This window comes from Tympanuchus pallidicinctus, unplaced genomic scaffold (genome assembly GCF_026119805.1).
Source record: "Tympanuchus pallidicinctus isolate F22 unplaced genomic scaffold, pur_lepc_1.0 scaffold12, whole genome shotgun sequence".
Lineage (NCBI taxonomy): Eukaryota > Metazoa > Chordata > Aves > Galliformes > Phasianidae > Tympanuchus > Tympanuchus pallidicinctus.
In genome coordinates, this window is record NW_026294637.1 from 8,100,131 (window position 1) to 8,122,715 (window position 22,585).

General features: G+C 42.8%; 1 protein-coding gene across 2 annotated transcripts in view; it reads left to right on the top strand.

Annotated features, from left to right (window-relative positions):
- CEMIP (cell migration inducing hyaluronidase 1) overlaps positions 1 to 22,303 on the top strand; it is a 105,686-nt gene extending 83,383 nt beyond the window's left edge. For both annotated transcript variants that reach the window (XM_052672509.1, XM_052672510.1), the window contains exons 15-29: positions 1,281 to 1,350; positions 2,208 to 2,336; positions 3,048 to 3,133; positions 6,403 to 6,534; positions 8,455 to 8,490; positions 8,573 to 8,728; positions 9,943 to 10,123; positions 11,623 to 11,838; positions 12,745 to 12,956; positions 13,425 to 13,610; positions 14,304 to 14,508; positions 15,261 to 15,347; positions 15,585 to 15,742; positions 18,062 to 18,162; positions 18,780 to 22,303. In XM_052672509.1, coding sequence (XP_052528469.1) covers positions 1,281 to 1,350; positions 2,208 to 2,336; positions 3,048 to 3,133; positions 6,403 to 6,534; positions 8,455 to 8,490; positions 8,573 to 8,728; positions 9,943 to 10,123; positions 11,623 to 11,838; positions 12,745 to 12,956; positions 13,425 to 13,610; positions 14,304 to 14,508; positions 15,261 to 15,347; positions 15,585 to 15,742; positions 18,062 to 18,162; positions 18,780 to 18,907 — 2,083 coding nt within the window. In that variant the 3' untranslated portion in view covers positions 18,908 to 22,303. The remainder of the gene's footprint in view (positions 1 to 1,280; positions 1,351 to 2,207; positions 2,337 to 3,047; positions 3,134 to 6,402; positions 6,535 to 8,454; positions 8,491 to 8,572; positions 8,729 to 9,942; positions 10,124 to 11,622; positions 11,839 to 12,744; positions 12,957 to 13,424; positions 13,611 to 14,303; positions 14,509 to 15,260; positions 15,348 to 15,584; positions 15,743 to 18,061; positions 18,163 to 18,779) is intronic.
- Positions 22,304 to 22,585: the final 282 nt, after the last annotated feature.

Here is a 22,585-nt window from a genome sequence, read left to right on the forward strand (position 1 = left end):
ACAGAAAAATAGTACTAGGAATGATATGCTGATGTGTAATGAAAAAGTTCTACTGTACTTTGATCTGCCACGTCTTCCTTTATAAAAGAATTTAAGGACAGATTAGAGTTTTGCACTGTGCTCATCCAGCCTGCTAGTGCACAACCACACCATGGTTGCCCCGTGCATCAACCCACACCATCCCCATGCGCAGCAGCCAAGGCACTCAGCCCAGGGATGAGGGATGGGTGCCAGCTGTGGCTCTGTTGGCTTGGAAGAGGCAAGCAGGCAGCTGCTGCTGGTAATTAAGACAATAGGATTGTGCCAAATGACACAGTAACATGCCCAGTGCACATGGCTGTGAGGAACAGGGCTGGGCTGAGACAGGTCACTGGGAAATACAGCGGATTCAAGGCCTTGCTTTTGCATTTGGAGACAATAATCTCAAGTTGTTTTTTCTAGCCCAGCCTTGTACGTTTTCATGATGCAGTCACATGTATCAAATGTTGCCTTAGACCAGAAATTCCTTTAGAATATAAAGACCTCTTGAAGTCTTTCATGAAAGAGATGTAAGGGTTAGGTAGGTGCGTCCCCTTCAGGAGGATGAATCCCACCCAGCAAATTTAGGGAGCAACTCACATGTCTCCTGGATGTTTCACTCCCAAAGTTCCTGTGCCTGTTGGTTAATGATGACTGTATGTCACCGGATGGACAGTGATAGATTGATCTTTCCTCTTCAATGGGAATCTCTCAATTAAGAGGCTATGTGCATTAGGCAAATGGAGTCCCTTTGTCCCAGAAGAAATGCAATGCATAGTGGGGTGGGAGCAAATAAAGTTAATGAATCACAGCAGCTCTGTGTAAAAGCAGGTGCTACAGTATACTTGCAAAGCCTTTAGAGAGGGAATTCGTTGGGTCCCTTGATTAAACAAACCTCTAATGAACCTGAGGGCTTATTTGGGGGCAAATGCTTTTCTGTAGCTTGTGCAACAACATATTTACCTTATCATAAAACATGACTGACATCTGACAGCTTCATAGCAGGCTTGGAATTGCAATAGAAATTCCTCATTTAATACTCTGGGGTTTTAAGAGATAAGGCCATGTTCTCTGTCAAACCACAAAGGACAAATGTGGTATGAGAAGAGAAAGAAAAACAACAAACAGCCCTTTTGCCCCTGGGCAAGACCCCTTATCTGGGGTCTTATCAGCCATGCCTGTACTGTGGGGAGCTGAGCCGTGATTCTGGCGTGTGCTCAAAGTGTCATTTTCATCTCACTCTTTGTTTTCCTCATCTGCAGCGCTGTATCCACCTTTTGGATAGCCAACCCACACAACAACCTTATAAACTGTGCAGCTGCGGGGTCTGAAGTGAGTACAGAAGTTTCTTATTTGGTAATGATTCAGAGCTGAGGGCCCTGCGAGCCAAGGCTCTTGTTGGAATAAAACCTGCTTCTGTTACTCAGGCATTCTTGAAACTGCTAGATAGAGACATATATTAATGTGGTTAGCGCTGCCAATAAAAGGTAATGTTTTTTCTTTTGCTCCATACTTCTTACTTCTCCACACTTGCTGTTTCTAGAGCTGGACGGCTTTAACAAAACTTCCCAGCCTTTGCACAGTGTGCAGCCTGAATAAATGAAATATATCTGGCTGCGGAGTCCCAGTGAAGTCTTTGGCAATGATTCTGTTGATTGCAGTACAGTAACATTGCCCTGAAATCTCAATCAACACTAACACTAATTCCACAGAAATCCTTGGTCACATTGGGAGATTTAATTTTCTACTAAGACAAATAAGCAAGCAAACCAAGCCTTAAACAAGGAGATGTGGTCTTTCCAGAAGTTCAGAACCTGATTGCCTCGGTTCGGGTTCCTAAATATGTTTTAGACAGCTAAATAAAATGGATGTGATTTTTAAGATGTGCACATGCACAGATGGGAGGGCATCAATGTATATGTGTGTTGTGAGTTAGAAAAGTCGTGTAACTTTAAGATAGATGTCACAGTTTAGATTAAAGCAGCCTGCTGTTGCTGCACAGGAGTGTGACTGTAAATATGTGAGTTCAGCTCTCTGCTGAGCGCAGTTAGACAGGTCAATGCTGCTAGCTGTGATTTGTCCTGAAATCTTCTGGCTTACGTCTTGAGGATTTACCGATAAATCCTTGGGCTAATGCAGACCAGCAAAGAGGTTCAAGCGAAGGCTCAGATGTCGTTTCTTTTTCTCAGGAAACAGGCTTTTGGTTTGTTCTGCACCACGTGCCAACGGGGCCCTCGGCGGGCATGTATTCCCCTGGCTACTCGGAGCACATGCCGATGGGGAGATTTTCCAACAACCGCGCACATTCCAACTACCGAGTGAGTCTGCACGCAACTGGAATGCTGCCGTCAAAAAAACATCGCTTTCTCGCTCCAGCTCTTCGGATCTGCAAGCTATTAATGCCTGTGCTTTCTGTTTCGCTCGAAGTTGATGCAAACTTGTTTGTGTCTGCAGATAGAGCAGCTTGCAGGCTGGTGTGGCAGCGCTCTGAGCCGGCCAGCATCCTCTTGGCTCCTGGGCACCAAAGTTCTTCCCTCTGCTTGGCTGCGCCAGGCTCATTCTTTGCTTCTGCTTTCCTAAAATAGTGCCTACAGGAGCATCTATTGGCAGCTTGTCTAATTATAGACCTCAACTGCCAATGTTAGCAATTAGCCAAACGGCTTCTAAAAGAATAAATACAGCCAGTGTGTCTGATTGCCTTCTCTCACTCTTTCCCTGTTTGCCCTCAGCACGCTGTGTGTGGTGCCGTGGTGAGGACTGCTGGTCCTGAGGCTGCAGCACTGTGTTTAGGTGCATGGGAGTACATTTAGAAGAGAGCTTCAGTTTCAGGAAATATTGAGCAGTTTGGGGTGATACATGCAATTCCTGATGGTATTGGCAATACTCAGTTTCATATATTATTAGCAGAAGCAGTTATTAGGATTGTGCCATATACTTTGGCTTGGGACAATTGGAGACAGAACTTGGAAGTGGAAAGAACTGTAGAATATATAAATAAACCATAATATTACATTCCCATTTTCTTTCAGGCTGGAATGATCATCGATAACGGTGTTAAAACCACTCCTGCCTCAGCCAAGGACAAAAGGCCCATTCTGACACTGATTTCTGGGAGGTAAGGTGCTCTGCACTTGGTTTGGAAAAGACTTCTCTTTAGCACTGGTTTAGAACTATAATGTTGCTCCCAAGGAAGCTGATATAAATCATTGCAATGCTTTTGGGTGGAAATTATTGAGGAAAGGATTTCACTTAAATTTCATAGAATCACTAAGGTTGGAAAAGACCACTAAGCTCGCCCAGTCCAACCACCCAACCCATCACACCATGCCCACTGACCACATCCCTCAGTGCTGAATCTCATGGCTCTTGAACACCTCCAGGAATGGTGACTCCACGGTGATTTATCACTTTCTAACTTCATCTCCTTGTCATAAAGGACTCCCAGACCTCATCTTCCTGTTGCTGTCTTTGCTCTTTAGCTTGGAGCTGAGCAGGCATAGATATTACTTCTGCTGTATGGTATTCTACTGATTTCTTTGGTAGATGACAGAGATAAATTAAATGCTGTCTGGCCAACAGCTCTGCTGGTTAGAATTTGCTGCAAGTTTTCCACAAACGGGAAATGAAAGTAATTCCAGGTAATGCTGTTGATCTTCTTCATTCCTTCTGGACCTGCTTGAGCAGGGAACACTTCAGCAGCAGAGCTTACATTTGATTTCCAATTTCTGCCTAGTTCCAAATCTGACACTGCAGCGATAATTCCGATTAAATGCGTGGTGTGACCCTCCATCCCTGGAGCTGTGTGTAACATCTATATGACATAACGGAGTCACTTAGAAATGATAAAAACCTCTTTACAGAGAGTATTGTGTATCAGCAGACTTAACTCAGTGGTGGCTCCTGGGAAGTCCCAGTCTTTTCCCAAAGCAGACCCCCATGCGCAGGTTGATGTAAGCCAAGGGCTTCTTGCAGGAAATGCGTACCAGTGTATGGGCTGCACTTGCACCCTTTTATCTCATTAGAGGGTCAGTCTGGCTCTTAACATACTTACCAACCCCAGGAAGAGAAAAGGACTTAAATGCTTTCAAGTTGCACAGTTTTCATTCCTGACTTCACTGCCTCCGTAGCACTCAGATGGTGTTTTCCCATGGCTGAGTCTCTGGACAGAAGAAACCAACAGGGCAGAGAAACATAGGAAAGGAAGGGATTGCTCAGTTTTTCCTTTGTCTTTCCATCTCTAGGGCAAAGGTTGCCCACACTGCTGGTTATGCACTAGGAAAGCACTGTGTGAGTAGGTTCAGCATCTTCTTCAGGGAACTCATCCTATGCTCTGCATCAGCACAGTGCCCCACCCCACAGCTGATGCTGAAAGAATTTGAAAAATGAATATTATTGACCTTGTTTTAATGCCAAATTAATTGAAATAATTAGCTGAATAGTAAAAATTACTCCAAAGAAACAACAACAGCAACAACAAAAAAACCCACCATAAAAACAAACAAACAAACAAACCTTCTCTGCGAATACCTCTAAATTCTCTTGAGAACCTGATGACCAGATAGCTGAACGCGTGCCTTGGGAAACTGCTGGTTGCCACAGGCACAGTAAGGGATTACAAAAGGCAATTTGTCCCTTGCCCTACAAGGCAGGAATGAGCCCTGGAAGCCAAGAAATTCAATATGCAGTCATGCTTGTGCTTGGTGATTACCCAGCAGTACAGGCTGCGGCTCAGATTATTTGTACTGCTTTTCACTTTTCACTTGTTGAGACTGAAAGACTGATTAAGTGATTATAGCTACACTGGCCAGGGCAGTCTTGGACATAGGCTGGGCAGTTAAAAAGCTGGAGAGATTATTCTGCATTCAGTTACAGCATTAAGTATCTGGGCAAAAGTCTGTACCCTGTAGTGTTATTCCAGATATTCACATGGATGTGAATGAAACTGGAAATCTATCTCAAAATATCTGTATTTAACAATGTCTAGGGAATTCACAAGGGCTGATACTAAATCTCTTTCTGAAAGCAAATTCGCTAGTGATGAAGCTGCCAAAGTAATATTCATTTACTGGAACCCTATCAGCCCGGTGCTCAGATTTAGATTGATATGATGGCTTATTAAGCAGAGCAAAGTGCTATTGAATATCTGTTAGCGATTTGACAGCTTGGTCTCACTACCCGTTGGTGAGGCATGAATTTTAATCTCTGGACCATCCGCTGCTGGCACTGAGTTGAATGCTCAGCTGTCAGGTTCTCTAAGCTGTGCTGAGCTGATGGGAGATGCTCCTTCAGCAGCAAAAGGGAGAGCTCCTGGGTGAATGGCAGCCAAGCTCAGCAGCGCCAAAACCTTGCTTGGATACTGTTGCCTGAGTGGAGGCAGAAGGGCAGCAGAGGTCACATTTTGCTGCAGTTTCCACTTGTGTCTGCTTTTTCCCTGTGTCAGGCCAGTATTTCATCATCACTGAGATAGAGCTAGAAAATCTCTTATTTGTTCTGAGCAGTGTGTGGTGAGAATAGCAGAGGAGCTGCTCTCAGCCTCTCTCCAAGATACTTTAGTTCCTTTTAACAAGGAGGAAGAATTCTCATTGCCACAACATAGCCAAGGTTAGGAGGAAGGATGCTCAAAATGGGGGAAAAGGGTATTTAGCTAAACAGGAGTGTGCTAAGGGCAGAAGCCTCTTCTATGAAGAAAGGTTGAGGGAGTTGGGCTTGTTCAGCTTGGAGAAGAGGAGGCTCTAAGGATACCTCACTGTGGCCTTCCAGTGCATGAAGGGAGAGTATAAACAGGAGGAGGACCAGATTTTTACACATTCTGATAGTGATAAGGGGGAATGGTTTCAAAAGTGGGAAAATTTAGGTTAGATGTTGGGAGGAAGTTCTTTACTCAGAGAGCAGTGAGACACTGGCACAGCTGCCCGGAGCTGGGCAGTGGGTGCCCCATCCCTGGAGGTGTCCAAGGCCAAGTTGTGTGGGGCCCTGAACAGCCTGAGCTGGTGGATGGCAACCAGCCCATGGCAGGGGGTTGGGGCTGGGTGGGCTGTAAGGTCCCCTCCGACCTAAGCCATCCTACGAACAGTAAAGGATTAAAAAATATCTCTGACTTTTGGAAGCAATAATAAACTTTCCATGCTTTCAGCAATATATCAGCTATACAATAATGGCAAGGTGAAAGGAAACTTGGAGCAGGTCTTTACAACAGCCTCGCCTGGACCAGCTGTCCCTTGGCAGAGGGCTCTGGCCACCTCTGCTTGCCTAGATGTGCCGCTTGGATGGACTGTTGTCCCAGAGCCGCTCTCAGCTAGCAGAAACCAGATGTTTAGCAGGGCGGTAGACCAAGCAAGGCTGCCTTCCCTTGCCAATGTTCCTTCTCTCTCCTTCTGGTTGCAGATACAGCCCACACAAAGACGCTGATCCTTTGAAGCCCAGGGAACCTGCGATAATTGAACGCTTTATTGCCTACAAGAACCAGGATCACGGGGCCTGGCTGCGGGGCGGAGATGTGTGGCTGGACAACTGCCAGTGAGTTTTGCCTTATTTCAACTCTCAGAGTTCAGCCCGGTGTTTATGGCGAGCATAGCTGTGGTTCAGACTATTTATACCGCTTTGCACCTTTCATATGGCCAAGATTGAAATAAAGATGAAACGTAAACCCAGGCATTATTTTACACAAAGAAAACCTGTTTTCGTCTGAACTGAAGATCTCTGAGGTTGTTGGGGGTTTTTCTGTGTGTGTGATTCTGACCGGCATTCAAAATGATAATGTGCAAACACACATGCACCAATACAAATAACAGCATCCTTTTTTTACATGAAAAATGAGGTGCTTCAGAAAAAGAGCAGCAAAATCCACCACCTCCCATGGCCGAGCCTGGTAACAGATCAGCTTTATGTGGTTGGCTGTTATGCTGAATAAGCTGGAGTGATGGGGCAGACATGAAACTATGCGTCACAGCAGCAAGGCAGAGAAACTGGGCACGTGTGTCTTGTGCTCTTTCAGGGCCATTTCCTGCGCTGGTCAGAACAGATATTTCTTTTGCAGTGGAAAACAGATGATCACCTGCATTTTCTTCTGCTGAGCCAGGTTCTTGATATCAACCACAAGGAAGAAAGAGGAGAAAAAGGAAAAAGCTACTTTACAAGGCATATTGTGATAACCGTGCCACGGGTATCTGCCTCAGCATTATCTGGTGTCCAATTGCTGGCAGGGCTGCCTTACCTCAGAGTGAGCCAAACCTTGTGGGCTGGTTCTGGCAACCTGTCAGATTGGTGAGAACAAGATTGTGGCAGAACACTCTGAAATGTGATGCTGAGCCGTCCTGTTTGTGCTTCCTGGGAACTTATGAGCCAGGGATACCTGAGGCACAGCGTGACCAACAAGATGTATTTGCAGATCTCTTGCATGTCGTGTAAAGTTTGTGTTGTTGAGTGCCACAGACAGAGGATACCAATGTTCTGAGTGAATTACCTTGCTTTATGAGCTTCCAGTAGTGATCTTATGGGTGTATCAGAATTCAAGGAAGCGGCTTGTAAACTGTAATTGTCTTTATGGCCACAGTAATTTCCGTTTCTGTTGCTACAGTAAGACTTATGTATTGCATTAACAAAACAAATGTTAATGTGGCATGCAGTATACGTTTTATGGCGCCGCAGATATGAGAGGGAAGGCGATGCTGTGTAATGGACTGCCACCTAGAGTCAGGAGCAGGACAAGGCAGAGCCGGGTTTTATTCGGCTCTGCACTGATAGCTTTAATGTGTGGGAGAGTTGGGTGATAGAGGGATTTATGTACTGGTGTAAATACCATCAAGATATTAACTCAAAATATTGTATTACTCATAGCCTTTCTGTAAGCTGGAGGCCTGGATCAAAAGTTGTCATCTTATCTAAAAGCTCTAGAATGTCAGCAAAATTGGAGAACATTGCCATTTTTTGTTTTTAATAAGGAAGGTCTGATCTCTGTCTTCCTGTTAGTGAAAGAGAAGCCAAGCTGCTTTTATAAAATTTCCCCCTGTAGAGTTATGTCATGAAAGCAGCATGTGATGCATGAACACAGAGGAGAATGTAAGGCAAAGTATTATTAAATAATAAAAGCTATTTGGAGGGAGAGATGAACATTCTATTTTTTACCTAACAGTGAAAAGAGTGTGGTCATTAGATACAGGGAAAAAGCATTATCAGACAAGTAAATAACGGCCAGCAATCACAGCCATAACTCCCCCTTGGAGCAATCAGGTTCACATCTACTGCTTCATGTGACCAATGTGTACTACATGATGTGCCAAAAAAAATATCTTCCGAAAGGAACAAGCATGAAAAATCTTGAGTTCTCCCATGACTACTGTTTGGTAACTAAGCCCATCTGCCCTCTACCTCAATGGTTGTATATTGACATGATTAAACAAAGAAAACCCTTCTGACACACCTCTCTTCTCTTGGCAGATTTGCAGACAACGGCATTGGGCTGACCCTGGCAAGGTAGGTGTCACACAGCTGGTGCTCAGCCTGGGGCACAGGGGCGGTGTGAGCAGCCTTTCACCTCCAGCCCTTTCCTTCCTAGCGGTGGGACCTTTCCCCACGATGATGGGTCTAAGCAAGAAATCAAGAACAGCTTGTTTGTTGGTGAGAGTGGAAATCTGGGCACCGAGACGATGGACAATGAGATCTGGGGACCTGGCGGCTTGGATCACAGGGGCAGGACCCTGCCCATCGGCCCGTAAGTTCAGCTCAGTACATCATCACACTCACTATTTCCACTCTCAGTACCAGCTCCAGCACAGAGTGGTTTCTTCAGCACAGTTTGATTTTGAAACTTGCACACAAAGGATTTTGGTTCCATGCCTCTCAATCCCAAAGTCCTAGCCCAGATGTAGTTACAGAGCTCAGCACTACTGTCACTACTACAGCTGTGCTACAGGAATTTAATTCCTTCATTAAATAGTTTCAAAACATCCAGAGAACTTTGTGTGTGGCCTCTTCTTTAGTCCTACGGATTGGTTTGCACATGAAGTAATGTTTTGCTGTTGTTCCTGAAAGCGTAGTTATCCTAATGGTAGCTCTGTGGTGACCAAACAGCTCAGCTGATGTTTTTCTGCCACGTTATGTGTCTCAGCTTTGTTTTTTTGGTAGTGATGCAATAGGTTTTTATAGTGATAATGAAAAGCCTAGGACTCTCCTAAATGTCCTTTCCATTTAAGTAAATGGGTGTATATCATTGTTAGTATTGAGTGCTGATACTCACAGTGGCAAAACTGTGAACTTGCAACCATTGATATGAGCAAGGGATAGAACTGGCTTATTATAAGTGAAATATAAAATATCTTCTCCTCTTAAGGTGTTTAAGCATCACATTAACTTAATGTTAAAACACTGTCATCTTTACCTTGCAGCTTCTATCAGGAAAGGCTCTATTTTAATAAAGTTTCACAAGTTTGTGTCCCCTCAATTGTTTTCAGACTGATTGGTGAGATCTTTCCTTGTTTTCAAATTCATTTTTACTGCATTTGAATTACACTGTTTCTCCTCCAGTTGGAGAAAGATGTGCTGGTACATTCCCAAGGAGTCTGTGCTGACCTGAAAAGTTTCAGGTTTCGCTGCTGCAGAACTCATTTGTGATGGCCAGCATGAATTTATTCATTTCTAGGTCAGTGCCTTAGCATTGCTGTAAGTTGCTTCCCTTGAGGAGTGCAGACTAAATAAAGGCGATCAGCCTCAAACATGAGAGAACTTGAGATGAACTTACAAGGTTAAGAAGACTTCACAGACTTAAAAAGCAGGGAAATCCCTTCTCTTCCAAACACTAACTCAGGAGCTGCTAAAAAAAAGCAGCAGAGAATCAAGTGCTGCAGGACTGTCCACATCCAAGATACATTATCAACCTCATGCCTATGTCATGACTGTCTGTCTCTGTCTCTTTCCAATGTGTTTTAGGAATTTTCCCATTCGAGGCATTCAGTTCTACGATGGCCCAATCAATGTCCAGAACTGCACCTTCCGCAAATTTGCTGCCCTGGATGGTAGGCACACGAGTGCCTTGGCCTTCAGGCTCAACAATGCCTGGCAGAGCTGCCCAAACAACAACGTCACTGACATTCATTTTGAAGACGTCCCTGTGAGTTATCCTTCCCAGCAAGGCCTGTCAGTTGGCTTGGAAGTGGGTTTATGGGCAAAAAGGGTGTAACAGCCTTTTGGAGAAAACAGGAGTTCCGCAAGAGCTGCCCGTTGTCTTTGCCAGAAGCAAAGAGAGTGGCAGCTGAGAAAGTAGGATGGATGAAATAATAAGCAAATCTGGTTTGGAGCAAACCAGAAGTATAAAAAAAAAAATGATGTCAAGTGAAAATCACTTCCATTCTTGTGTGTGTCAGAAACTGTTAAAACAGAGAGAAGAATCTGCACATGGGCTCCAGTTCTGCAGACATAAATGAGAGCAGAACCCAGCCAAAAAGAGGCTGACAAATGCTGAGTTACAGTATGAACTTCTGGGTGCTGCTCTGAACCTCATCTGGGGGTCTGTGCTTTTAGAGTTATTTCTGTGTTTGCTTGCAGAAATATGAGTGAACTCATTGCTAATGTTCACCTCTAGCAGCTGTTAAATCCAACTGCCAAACATGACAAACAAATAAATAAAGTGGTTGGAAGTGAAATTATTTGGGTTGCTTAACTTTCAGAAAGTTAGCAGACTTGCTCAGATGTCAGGAAAAGTGCTGACTGGTTGGTGGTCCTTGTGCCAAATACGATGGGAAAGGCAAAATTCCCCTAAAAGTGTTGATCTGTCACTCTCTCACATCACACCAAGTAGGCTGGTAGGCTGGTGACATGACATTTATTTATGCTGGATAAAAATATCAGTCAGAAGTTGCCTGAGCAGTCATTTCCCAAAGGAGGTCGCTGACTTTTCCCAGCATTGGTATGACTTTATGTGGCTTTGGAACCTTAAAAATATATTATCAGACAATGAGTGAAGTGGCCTTAGTGAAATTGCTCTGTCTCCTGAACCTTCCTCCAGAATTTTAAAACAAACCTTCTCATTGCTACAGCTGCAATTCTAGTTGTTTTAGCCTTTCCACCGAGGTCAACAGGAAAATCTGTGTCTGCTCTCTCTGACAAATCAGACACACCTTTAAGAAGCATGACCCAGCTCTACATTCAGACTTAACGAAGAGGCAGTGTGCAGGTGAAGGAGAGGAAACCCTAACAGTCCTGCACCAAATGGCACTGATGTTTCTGCCAACTAACAAGACCAACTCAATCGAAACTGATTTTGATGCTTTCATCTGTGGGTGCTCCATTTCAGAAGTTAGTAGTTCTGTTAGCATGTAAATGTTATCTTGGAATACCTGCCACTCCAAACTTCATCTGGAGGCATGGAGCTTCAGTGCCATTGAACATCAGGCCTGCAGTGTGTCATGCTGAGCAGCCAAAAATCCGTGGCTGTTTGAAGAATGACGATATTAGTGCATACAATGATTTCTTCATATATTAGTTTGCCCCCAAAGCCAAAAACCTTTCTGGTCTGTTGAGCCATTTCAGTGACCACAGCTTCCTTTGCTTTGTACTGTAAGTAATTAATTCCTTTCTAGTGACATGAATGTGTTTCACTATTTTGTTTAGATTACCTCAAGGGTCTTCTTTGGAGAACCTGGACCCTGGTTCAATGATCTGGATATGGATGGTGATAAAACATCTGTTTTTCATGACGTAGATGGTTCTGTGTCTGAATATCCAGGCTCTTACCTGATAAAAGAAGATAATTGGTTAATCAAACACCCAGACTGCATTGATGTGCCTGACTGGAGAGGTTCTATCTGCAGTGGACACTATGCACAGGTAAAGCTGCTTAATTTGATGCATCATTATCACTTTAATTATCTTGGCATTGTAAAGCATGACTTCTAGAAACGTGCTTTCTGCAGAGTGCTCGGGGTTTAACTGCATGTGTGCGCAGGAGGTTTTGAATACGAAGATCTTGTGCTTTGATTTGGACACTTTGGGCTGAAACAGCTTTTACCCCACAAGCACTAGCAGATTAATATTCATAAATCTACCAGCTACTGGGTAAGGAAGGGTTATCTCCTCTCACTCCAAGGAGGGAAGTGCTCCCCACAGGACTATGGTAAGCGTGCTGAGGAGTCAAAATTAGACTTCAGCTCTCATGGTCTTTCATCATCCTGTTGAGTAACCACCAAACCATTCTTCCCACCATGTGAGCTTTCACCCTACTGTCTGGAGAGAGTCCTTGTTTTTCTCTGTTTTTGGTTTTGTTTTTTTTTTTTTTGTCTTAGGTGTTGAGAGTGTTGCTTTCTCAGCACAGTGCCACTGAAGTCAAGCTGTAACCACTGGGCTGGTTTTCCTTCTCAAATCCAGACAGAAAGGTCCTTTTTTAACACAAGTCAGATGTTCCACAGCCCCACAGTCCCACAGTATTAATGTTTTCCATTAATACTTCAGCTCTACTGTAGGCTTATCTGGGGCCTTAACTGACATAGTTTAAATAAGAAAATGATCTTTACATTTCCCATTTTTAATTTTTTATTAAAAAACAAGAAAAAACACCCAAACAATCTATTTTTTTTAGAAAGAAATAAGCTGAAGAAACTGAATGTACATGTTTTAAGTATATGGTGTACAGGTCACTGTTGAAGTGACCTCACACAAGTTCGCAGCTGTAGAGTAGCTGAACCTTTAATGTTTTACTGTAATTCATTAAACACTTGATGATCTTTTTTCATCCAGATATACATCCAAGCCTACAAGCCAGCCAACCTCAAAATGAAAATAATAAAAAATGACTACCACAATCACCCACTCTACTTGGAAGGGGCTTTGAGCAAAAGCACTCATTACCAGCAATATCAGCCAGTTATAACTCTGAGGAAAGGCTACACCATTCACTGGGACAAGACAGCCCCTGAAGAGCTGACCATATGGCTCATCAACTTCAACAAGTGAGTGATCCAACTGAATTCCAACATTCCAGCTTAATAATGTAACTGCACATTTTTAGTGGGTGAGGTCATTGCTGTGTGAACTCTTCCAGAATTAACATAATTGTTCCAGGAACTCCTTTGAGTTCACCATCTTTTCATTTGACATCTCAGATTCCTGTTGGCTCCCTGGGGAAGCCCTGGAAGATAACACAGTCCTTTTTAGAAGCCTAGATAATGCATTCCTGTTGCATAGAAGTCAGAGGTGTAGAAGTCAGGAGCAGATCTGACCCCTGTTGCTTAACCAACCCGTAGAGGTTATGTCTAATTTACATTGCATTGATTGATCCCCAGCCGTTACAATTTTAACTGGCCAGGAAAAGAAAAAGTTACATTTTGGAGTGAAGTATTTAGTTTGGCTTTTAACATGCGCAGGAAAATTAATAGTAATGCGTCGACTTGTTACAACCTGAGTCTTTGCTATTTCAGGAACGACTGGATCCAAGTAGGGTTTTGTTATCCTAAAGGGTCGACATTTTCCATTCTCTCAGACATCCACAATCGTCTCTTGAAGAAAACAATCAAAACTGGAACCTTTTATAGGGTATCTCAAATGGAGAAACTGGAGTACAGATATCCTAGCAAAGGATACTACTACTGGGATGAGGACACTGGGTAAGGAAATGACCCTTGATGATTTGGACACCTTTTTGAGAAAGCTGCTGGAATTCTGAGCTGTTTGGCGAATGCCATCAGTTGGGATCACAGCAAAACCAGAAATTCTTTCTGGGAATGTGACCAGCATTTAATTTTCTTGGGACTCCCATAGTTGCCAGTCATTTGCAGGCCATGCTGTGCTGTCCTGCCAGTTCCTCTGGGAAATGCTTTGCTAAGTGAATACAAATTAGGAAGAAAAAAAAAAATGCAGACCATAGTACTGAACGGGAGACACACCCAACCTTTTTTGTTTTGAACAGCAACCATTTAGAAGACCTAAGACAGGGAGGCACAAGAGTGCAAAGTCTGTTGTTTTCTTTTACAGAACTAAGAAAATGTGAGAGACTTGAAGAAAGAGTTCTAAAATACAAACTATGTATTTCTGTGTAAATGGACATTGTGAAATAGAGCTCAAGGGCAGTTTAGATGTCAGCTGACCTCTCTTAGGTTTCCTGACTTTCCCAAAACATTTTTGGGATGCAGGCATCCTTTTAAATGTATGTAACATGTTTATTGTTATAAATTCCTCAAACCAGCACAGGGGGTTTTCCACACACATTATTGCAAAGTATTAGGAAGGAGTCCACCGAACCTTAGTCACTTTTTGCGTTGAACTCAAGGATGCTCTTCACTTTTCTCCCTTATGTACAGGCTGCTGTTTCTGAAACTTAAAGCTCAAAATGAAAAGGAGAAATTTGCTTTCTGCTCTGTCAAAGGCTGTGAACGAATAAGGATCAAAGCTATGATTCCAAAGACTGCTGGAGTCAGTGACTGTCAAGCCATGGCTTACCCCAAGTACATTGAGACGCCTGTAGTAGAAGTGCCAATGCCTAAGAAGCTATCTACTGTACAGCTGGTAAAGTAGTTGATTTCCTATCACAAAATTGTCTGTTGTTCTAGCCCATATTGTTCCTCTACTCATGAAAAGGCTTTGTAATGGATTTAGTATATTTCATGCCTGTTTTTATGAAGTGGATGAGACATGAGAAATTGTATGAAACAGATTCTTGCAAGTGCCAAGTATGAAAGTGTTCAAAGGACAGAGCAGTTCAAGTTAAGTACCCAGTCTTTTGAGTCTCTATTGGGAAGTGCCGTGCTTAAAAACAGGATAAATAGTGGTGAGCTGGAAGAGGGCTTGGTCCAGGGAATGTGATGCTGCAGAGATGCAAGCTGTCTTTCCAAGCTGTAAGGACAACAGCAGCAGACAGGGGACTGCACAGCGGAGTGTCTCCTTTGTATATAGGATTCTGCACAATGCTATGTGTCCTATATTCTATCCAGTCTGATTCTGAGAGGAAGGAGAATATTTATCTCATCATCCTTGAAGCAGGAAATCATAGCAAAGCCTCAGAGAATTGTGTATAAGCACCATGAAGTGAGAATCACAGTCGGCCATTTGGTGAAACAGTTTAGACACAGACAGGATGAACAGAGAGGTGGACATTGTGCCCAGTCTCATTAGCAATGCAATTTGGCAAGTCACAGCTCATTCTGTAGCTGTCTTCTTGACTGAATTTTGTGGTTTAAAATGTTTACTGAAGGTGCAGCACTCATGTAATGGACACTCTCATTAAAATCTCTTTTTTCTTTCTTTTTTTTTCTGAACAGAAAACAAAGGACCACCTACTAGAAGTGAAAATAGAAACTTATAAGAAACAATACTTCCACCTGAAGGATGACTATGCATACATCGAGGTAAATGGGTCTTCTCAGTAAACTTTATGGGACAAAAGATTTGAGTCACTTTTCCTTTGAATTTTACAAAAAATAATTAAAAAAAAAGCAGGTCAGCTTGACCTCAGAGATCTGGAAATCTGCCCTTTGATGTAATAAGCAGTCCCCTAATTCAAGGCTATTAGTGCTTCTTAGAGTTGATTATTTTGCATTTGTGTTTCTTCAATAAACTGACATGCTCCTTCCCCTCTCCCACAGGTTGATGGTGTAAGGTATTTCCTCACCGAAGAGGGTATTCAGCTGATAGTGATCGATGGACATCATGGGAAAGTAGTTGATCGAGTAACATTCAAAAACTCAATTCTGCAAGGAATCCCAGCGCAGATAGAAAACTATGTCAACAACATCAGAAATCAGTGAGTAATTGGGTGCTGGTAAGGCATAGCATATGAGAATGCTGTATAACACATTTTTTTGTGGTTTTGGTCACCTAACATGGACCAGACTGACTGAGCTAACAGTGTGTGCTTTTGTACCTACAGACTTTGAGTCCAAATGTGAGCAGGACATGCAGGCAGCTGAGGGTGCAGAGTGAGATTTAGGAACTGATTGAGCCTCCAGTAAGCTACATTTGATTAATAAACTGCAGATCCACACTGATGCTGTGGGTTAGAGACAACAGAAGGCTTAAGTTCAGAAATAAACTTGAGCACATATTGGTACAGATGTACAGCTTACATTTTCCTACTGCCTGCACACTTTCTCAAATAGCAGAAAGTCCTGCTAATAAAATACATTCCTCTTTGCATCTGTCCCCTACCCATACCTAAGATCTCTATGCTTCATTTTTTAAGCACCTAGAAATGCAGTTTTTCAGTTTTTCACCAGATGTTCTTGCATATAGAAGAACAGTGGGTTTATTTGCTGGAATAGTGAAGGAAACAGCATCAGAAGTCTTTTATCCAAAGGGATTGTTCCTACAGTGGTTTGTGGAATGCTATGGGAAGTGAATACCTTTCCTTGCTATGAAATCTGTTTTGATTTGAAAACCAGTACATAACATTTAATACAAATGTGATTGCTTTGCTGATGAGCCATCTGGTGGGCAAATTGACAGGGTGCTGTTCTAGGATTTATTCTACAGACTTGGAGGAAGTTTTGTCATTGTACCAAGCTTGTCAACACAAAAAAAACGTTTTAAATAACTCTAAAGGTTGCAAAAAACATGTCAAGTGGTTACTACAGAAAAGCGTGCTAGTTACTCACTTTTCTTTCATTAAACAATCAAAGAAAAAAAGGACCCATCATTCTTTGCTAAAAAGTACAATCTTAAACCTGTCTAAAGCCTGCTGCTTGGGTTCTTTCTTACTTTAGAGGATGAGTTGTTAATTAGGCTTTAGGTGCATTTAAGTCAAGCTGAGCCTCATTGTTTCATTTTGATGATTAGGATTGGAATTAGGATTAGGTTACAATTAGGACTGGAACTGTATGCAAAACAGCCAGCACCTAGGGTGTCACTCAGCTGTGTGTCCTTGTGAGGGCTGAAAACTCAAAACATTCTTTTCCTCTAACCAAAAGCTTTCCCAGCCCTCCCCCTGCTGGCCTTTCCAATTCCATCAGGCAAAGACTTCAGCTATGACCACGAAACTCCTTTAATCCATTGCTGCACGAGGTGCCATCCAGCTGCAGGTGGGCACCACGCAGTTGGAGGGACAGGACAGCTCTCTGCCCTCTTCAGCACAGATTCCAGAATGTCTTGCCAGCCTCTCATCAAGATACTGCTCAAAAGACTTTTAAATAGATTTACAGCTTTGTGGATGTGAGAGGAAGTGCTTCTAGCAATAAGTCTTTCAGTTCCTCTAAGCAACTCTCTTCAGGCCAAATTCCATTTTTTTAAGCCAAAAAATCAATTTTTGATAAGTTCTCCAGGAGTAAGAAAACAAAACATTAAGTGAATTTATTTTAAAGAAGACATCTAATAGAAATTAAAGATTTTACTGAACTCAAAGTAGAAAAAAGAGCATTCACAAAGCAGCCAAAAGCAGCTCAGCAGTGCAACCCATGGATTATTTAACACATCAGGTTTACTATAGGAAGAAACCCGATGGATCATAATTCTTTTACTTCCCTTTTGCCACCACCCAGTGCTGTTTTCCCCTGAACAGTTCCATATCCAGTGCAGCTGTTCGGGTGTAACTGCAGCACTCAGCAGCTCAGGGTTGGAGCTCTGCAGGCATTGCTGCCAAATTAATTTTAGCAACTTGTGTCCACTGTGATGCAGGAAAGCAGACCCAACAAGGCTCTTGTTTTGCAGCACTGCAAATGCCAGTTGAGTCAGACAAGCTTCAGTTGTGGAAACCTGCAAGGTGGAATGAAATTATTTCATATAGGCAGATGTTCAATTATTCTGCCTCGCAGATATGCAAGAACAGGGCATCCCATCCCTACTAAATGTCATAGCAAAACTTTCACTAGTAACTAAAAAAAGAAAAAAAAAAAAAAAGAAAAGAAAAAAAAGGAATTCTCTCTGCTTCCTAATAGGATTTGTTGGCATTATTGGAAAAGTGACCATATGACTAAGCTGTCAGCATTGACAAAAGCCATTAAAGCAGAAAGCATTGCAGCTCATAGGTGACTTGGGGTTGCACAGACGGGTTAACAGATCTCAAGCCAGAAAAGCAAGGAATGGTTCCTAACTCCTCACCTGTTTATAAATGACTTTTTGTTCCCTTCAGCTCTATAGTGCTGGTGACATCTAAAGGAAGATTCATTTCAAGAGGACCATGGACTAAAGTACTGGAGAAACTTGGAGCTGAAAAAGGTTTTAGTTTAAAAGGTAACTGCTTCTAAAAAACACAGTTCTAAAAACCCTTTGATTATTCCCCTGTGTGGTTCTCATAGAGGCACCTTTTCTGGGCTTCTAAACTTCACCTTGCCTGTCCTATCAGCATGTGCTCAGACATCCTGGGAGAAGGCATTTGCTTACTGGGAAAGGCTGTATCTATTGCAGCATCAAGTGCTGTAGATTTACTGCAGAAATCAAGTGTCTCGATTACAAAGCATCCCATACTGCACTAGTATATAATTCTTCCATGCATGTAGCTCTGATTAGCTCTAACCGCAAACCTTTGTCTTTTCCTGAGCATATGCAAACACTCCAACAACAATACCTTCAATAGTCAGCTCTGAAGGGGGTTTCCTGATCTCTTTCTTTGCTCTGTATTACACAGTGGCTACTGATAATTAATGGAAGCATGGAAGTTATGTATACAATTTTAATTAAACCTGATATGGAAAATATTTCTTTAATTCCTCAGTAGTGCATTATCAGCAACATTTGTATGCGCTTTTGTGCTCCTGACCACCTGCATCGGTCCAGCAGTCTGGGTGTAGCCACCCATGTGGGTGTCTACAGCCCTGATATGCTTCTAATCTATTTGCTCTGATTTGCAGAAAAAATGGCTTTTGTTGGATTCAAAGGCAGCTTCCGTCCTGTCTGGGTGAAGCTGGTCACTAATGAGGACTCAGCTAAAATCTACCAAGCACTGCCAATTCCTGTGGTGAAGAAAATGAAGTTATGAGGACGCAAAGCTTTGCCTTCTTCTGGCTGCCAGCACTGCCCCACTGGGATGGACTACTGACTGTTCATGACAGGCACATTACAGTGTGCTCCAGAAGCATAGCGTTTTGTTGTTGTCGTTGTTCAAAAAAAGAAATCTTACTGTAAGTAGCTAAAGTGGCCGCATGTGATGGAAACGCATTCCTCTGTGATCAGCGCGTGTTCTGTGATCGTCGGCACTTCGCCAGTTGACTTCCATTGATGTTGACGCTCATGTTACTAAGCAAGGTTTGACCTGATCTGCAAGCTGCTGGTTTTATCAGCACGCCTATGGCGTGTTTTCTCTGGAAAGGTGAGATCTAGGGCTAAAGGCCACTGAGGATTGTTGTTTGTACCAACCTCTAACTTGTCCAAACACTCTTCTTTCCCCCTGGAGTAACCAGCCAACTCAAAGCCTTGAAAATCTAAGGTAAAAAGTGTGGATTTGAATGACTACTTAGATGCTGCGAAATGTAACTGGACAGCAAGACTGTACCTTAAATTTTCTGTGACAACTTATCAAGCTCTTTGGGATCTGTGTTGTACATACTTGGCACATAGTTGGGGAAGAGAGAGGAGAGGAGTTAAGCAAGTATACAAGAAGAGACTGATGCAACCACATCTTTCTGCTTGTTCAGAAAACCGTGGTTCTCCTGTACCTTCAGGTCTTTTAATAGTGGTTTCTCAAATGGGAGGTTTTCCTTCAACAGCAGCCATAGTCTAGAAGGAAAGACCTGTCAGTCAGCACCAACACTTCCAGCCCTTTCTCTTCAGTCTGACCATATATATATTCAGGACCAATCTAGGAGGTGTATGGTAGACAGTCAAAAAGGACATCCTGTTCAAGATTTCCAGTTCTCAGCTGGGAATACTGAGACTTGTGTTTCTCAGCTACAAATGGGTTGAGCAGCACTTAGCTTTCCAGATTGGGTCAGTCTCTTGGGTGTTGCTTTCCAGCCAAGTCTTTGGCCTTTGGGCCATGAGTATCTTGACCTCCTGGAAGAGTTATGTGAGTGGAAGGTGGCAGAGGTAGAAGTCTTTGAGGTCTTACCAGATAGCTGAAGAATTAGACTGGGAATCCCCATATGCTAGTTGGATGTTGTGTACCTGCTTCCCCCTTCCTTCAAAGCATTAGGCTGGTAATAAAGGCAGATCAGTGAGAGTCAGGACTCCTGCACAGACATTTCCTGAAGGTGGGAATATAAGCATTATCTTGTAAAATACTTTAAGCACTTCTGATGTTCAGTGATGTTTCTGTTTGTTGCTCAGAAATGCCATGAAAGCGTATGCAGAGGCAGTGGCTGTTATAAAGAGGTTTAAGAGAGAAGTTTTAAAAGTAAATATGAAAGTCAATTTTCCCAATACCTGGGTTTCTTTCCCCTCTTTGTCTCTCCCTGTCCATATTACTACAGAAATTATTCTGACTGCTGATAATTACTTCATTTTGCTCTGTTTTAATTAGAACTCCAGTAACTAAATTGTTCCCCCCCCCTCCCCCACTTTCCAAAATACTGTCCTTTAGCTAGAATGAAAGAGCAATGATGCGCTGCAGGTCATCCCACAACAGGGCTGATGCTGAACTCTGTCAGCCCTGTCCCTCCTTTTTAGATCAATATCTCTGAAAGGAAAAACAATTGTGAGAAAAAGTCAGATAGCACTGTAGGCTATATTTCCTTCCAGCCTCTCCTGGGTTTTGAAACTGGAAATGTTCTTTTCAAGCTTATATCCAAGCTTTCCCTTTTTCTTCCCTTGCTTCTCAACAAGAGCCTTTTAATGAAGGAGCAGCACAGTTGTTTTTGGGTTTGGAGCATTTGCACTGTTTCTGGAATGGATGGACAAGTTAGGTGGTGGTGGTGGGTTTTTTTTTTCTTACGAAGGTTTGGGGAATTTCACCATCAAAGCACAAACTCTTCCTTGGAAAGGTCCCTTTTTAGTTCAGCCAAACATCACTTACCTGACATTCTCTGATAGGTGAAACAGAATCAGATCCCTGAAATTGAGAAATACACTGAAAAAATGTCCCTGAGTGTGTCAGGCTGGTTTATCTACACATCTTCATTCCTATAATTGCACCTGTACCAGTGGAGTACACGTGCTTCCATGAGATGGACCAAAGTGTGAGCATTTCTTTCATGAGCACTTGACATGGGCAGGAAAGCAAGGTTCAGAATGTACCTGGTTTGGGATCTGGTTTTCCACACCCCACTCTGTGAAGCACTTCTTCCCTGGTTGCTGGAGGCTCCCTATAACTATACATGTGCAGATGCCCAAAGGACCGTGCCCTAGGCTGGCTTCCTCTGCATTTGTGCTAGAGTTGTAGCTTCTGATTTTACAATTTTTGGAATTCTCAGGGTGAAATCACAAGACTTGGCTCTAGGAAAACTTCTTCCTAAGAAAATCTTGTCTTATTAAGAGAAAAACACTTTAAGTAGCTCATTCTGTCATGTAAAGCTTGTCACCTGGGGCCTGTTTGGAGCTAGGGCTGGGTCTCATGCTGTGAATACTTAGGACAGGATCACTGCAGTCTGTAAGCCTGAGGGATAATGGAGCATCATAGCAGTGTACCGGGGCAGACACTCCTGTGAAATGCAAAGGACTCCCACTGACGTGAATTGGATGAAGTCAGTGGGTTACTCTGAAGTCACAGCTTAGCCTGATGCCATCACCAGTCAGCAATAGTTTTGTGCCATATGACTCCTTTTTAATCTTTAACTGTTGTAGAAATTGCACGTGCACATTTTGACTAGTGAATTAACTGGCTGCTTGTACTTTGTATGTCCATTTAACGATCCCTGCACCAGCTGCAATGATCCTCTTTATAAGGTTTTATTACTGCAAACGTTCCCATCTCTGCCTACCCAGTTGCTGTTGTCAGAGTGATTTTTTGATTGTTTTTTTGTTCAGATGCTTGTTTGGTTGGATGTTTGGGTTTTTTTTTTTTGTTGTTTTGTTTTTGCATTCTGTTCAAATGCTTGTTGTACCTGTCGCCGAAATAGCTGGTCCTTTTTCGGGTTAGATGTATAGTGTTTTGTACATTTTCTTAGAGACTTTCCAATGAAAAAGATATATTTTCTATTTATTTATTACAATGGCACTAAGACAACTAAATTGCAGACATACGAAGCATCTTTACTGGAGTTTAGCATTGGCTAGGTTGTTAAGGAGGTCGGCAATATGGCTTTTCTGATAATCTGCTTTGCACTTGAAAGCTCTCTATGTCCGCAGAATGTGGTAATGAATTGACTGTCTGTTTTGTGGTGACAAGAGCTGTCGGGACATTCGTTCCAAAAGATTGTGGCTTACAACTGAAATAACATGTAGTTGTTTGGAGTACACAACGTTTATCAAAATAAATATTCAATGCCAGTTTCTCATTTTACTTTTGTGTCTTGCCTCTTCAGTGTACATCTGTAATGATCAGCTGGCGTTTGCTGGAATAGCTCCTTCTGCAGCCAACAGTGTTCAGACCATTGCACCCAGTGCGTCAGCTTTGCTCTTAGCAGCTTGCTTTCCTAAGGGGATACAGGTGATGCAGTGTTGCTAGGTCTGAAGTGGAGACCAGCCCAGGACATGTTACATCATCTGAGAGAGATACACTGCTCCTTGGTTACATTCAAAGACAAAACCTTTGAAAACCTCTTCCATGTGAGGACGTGGGGAG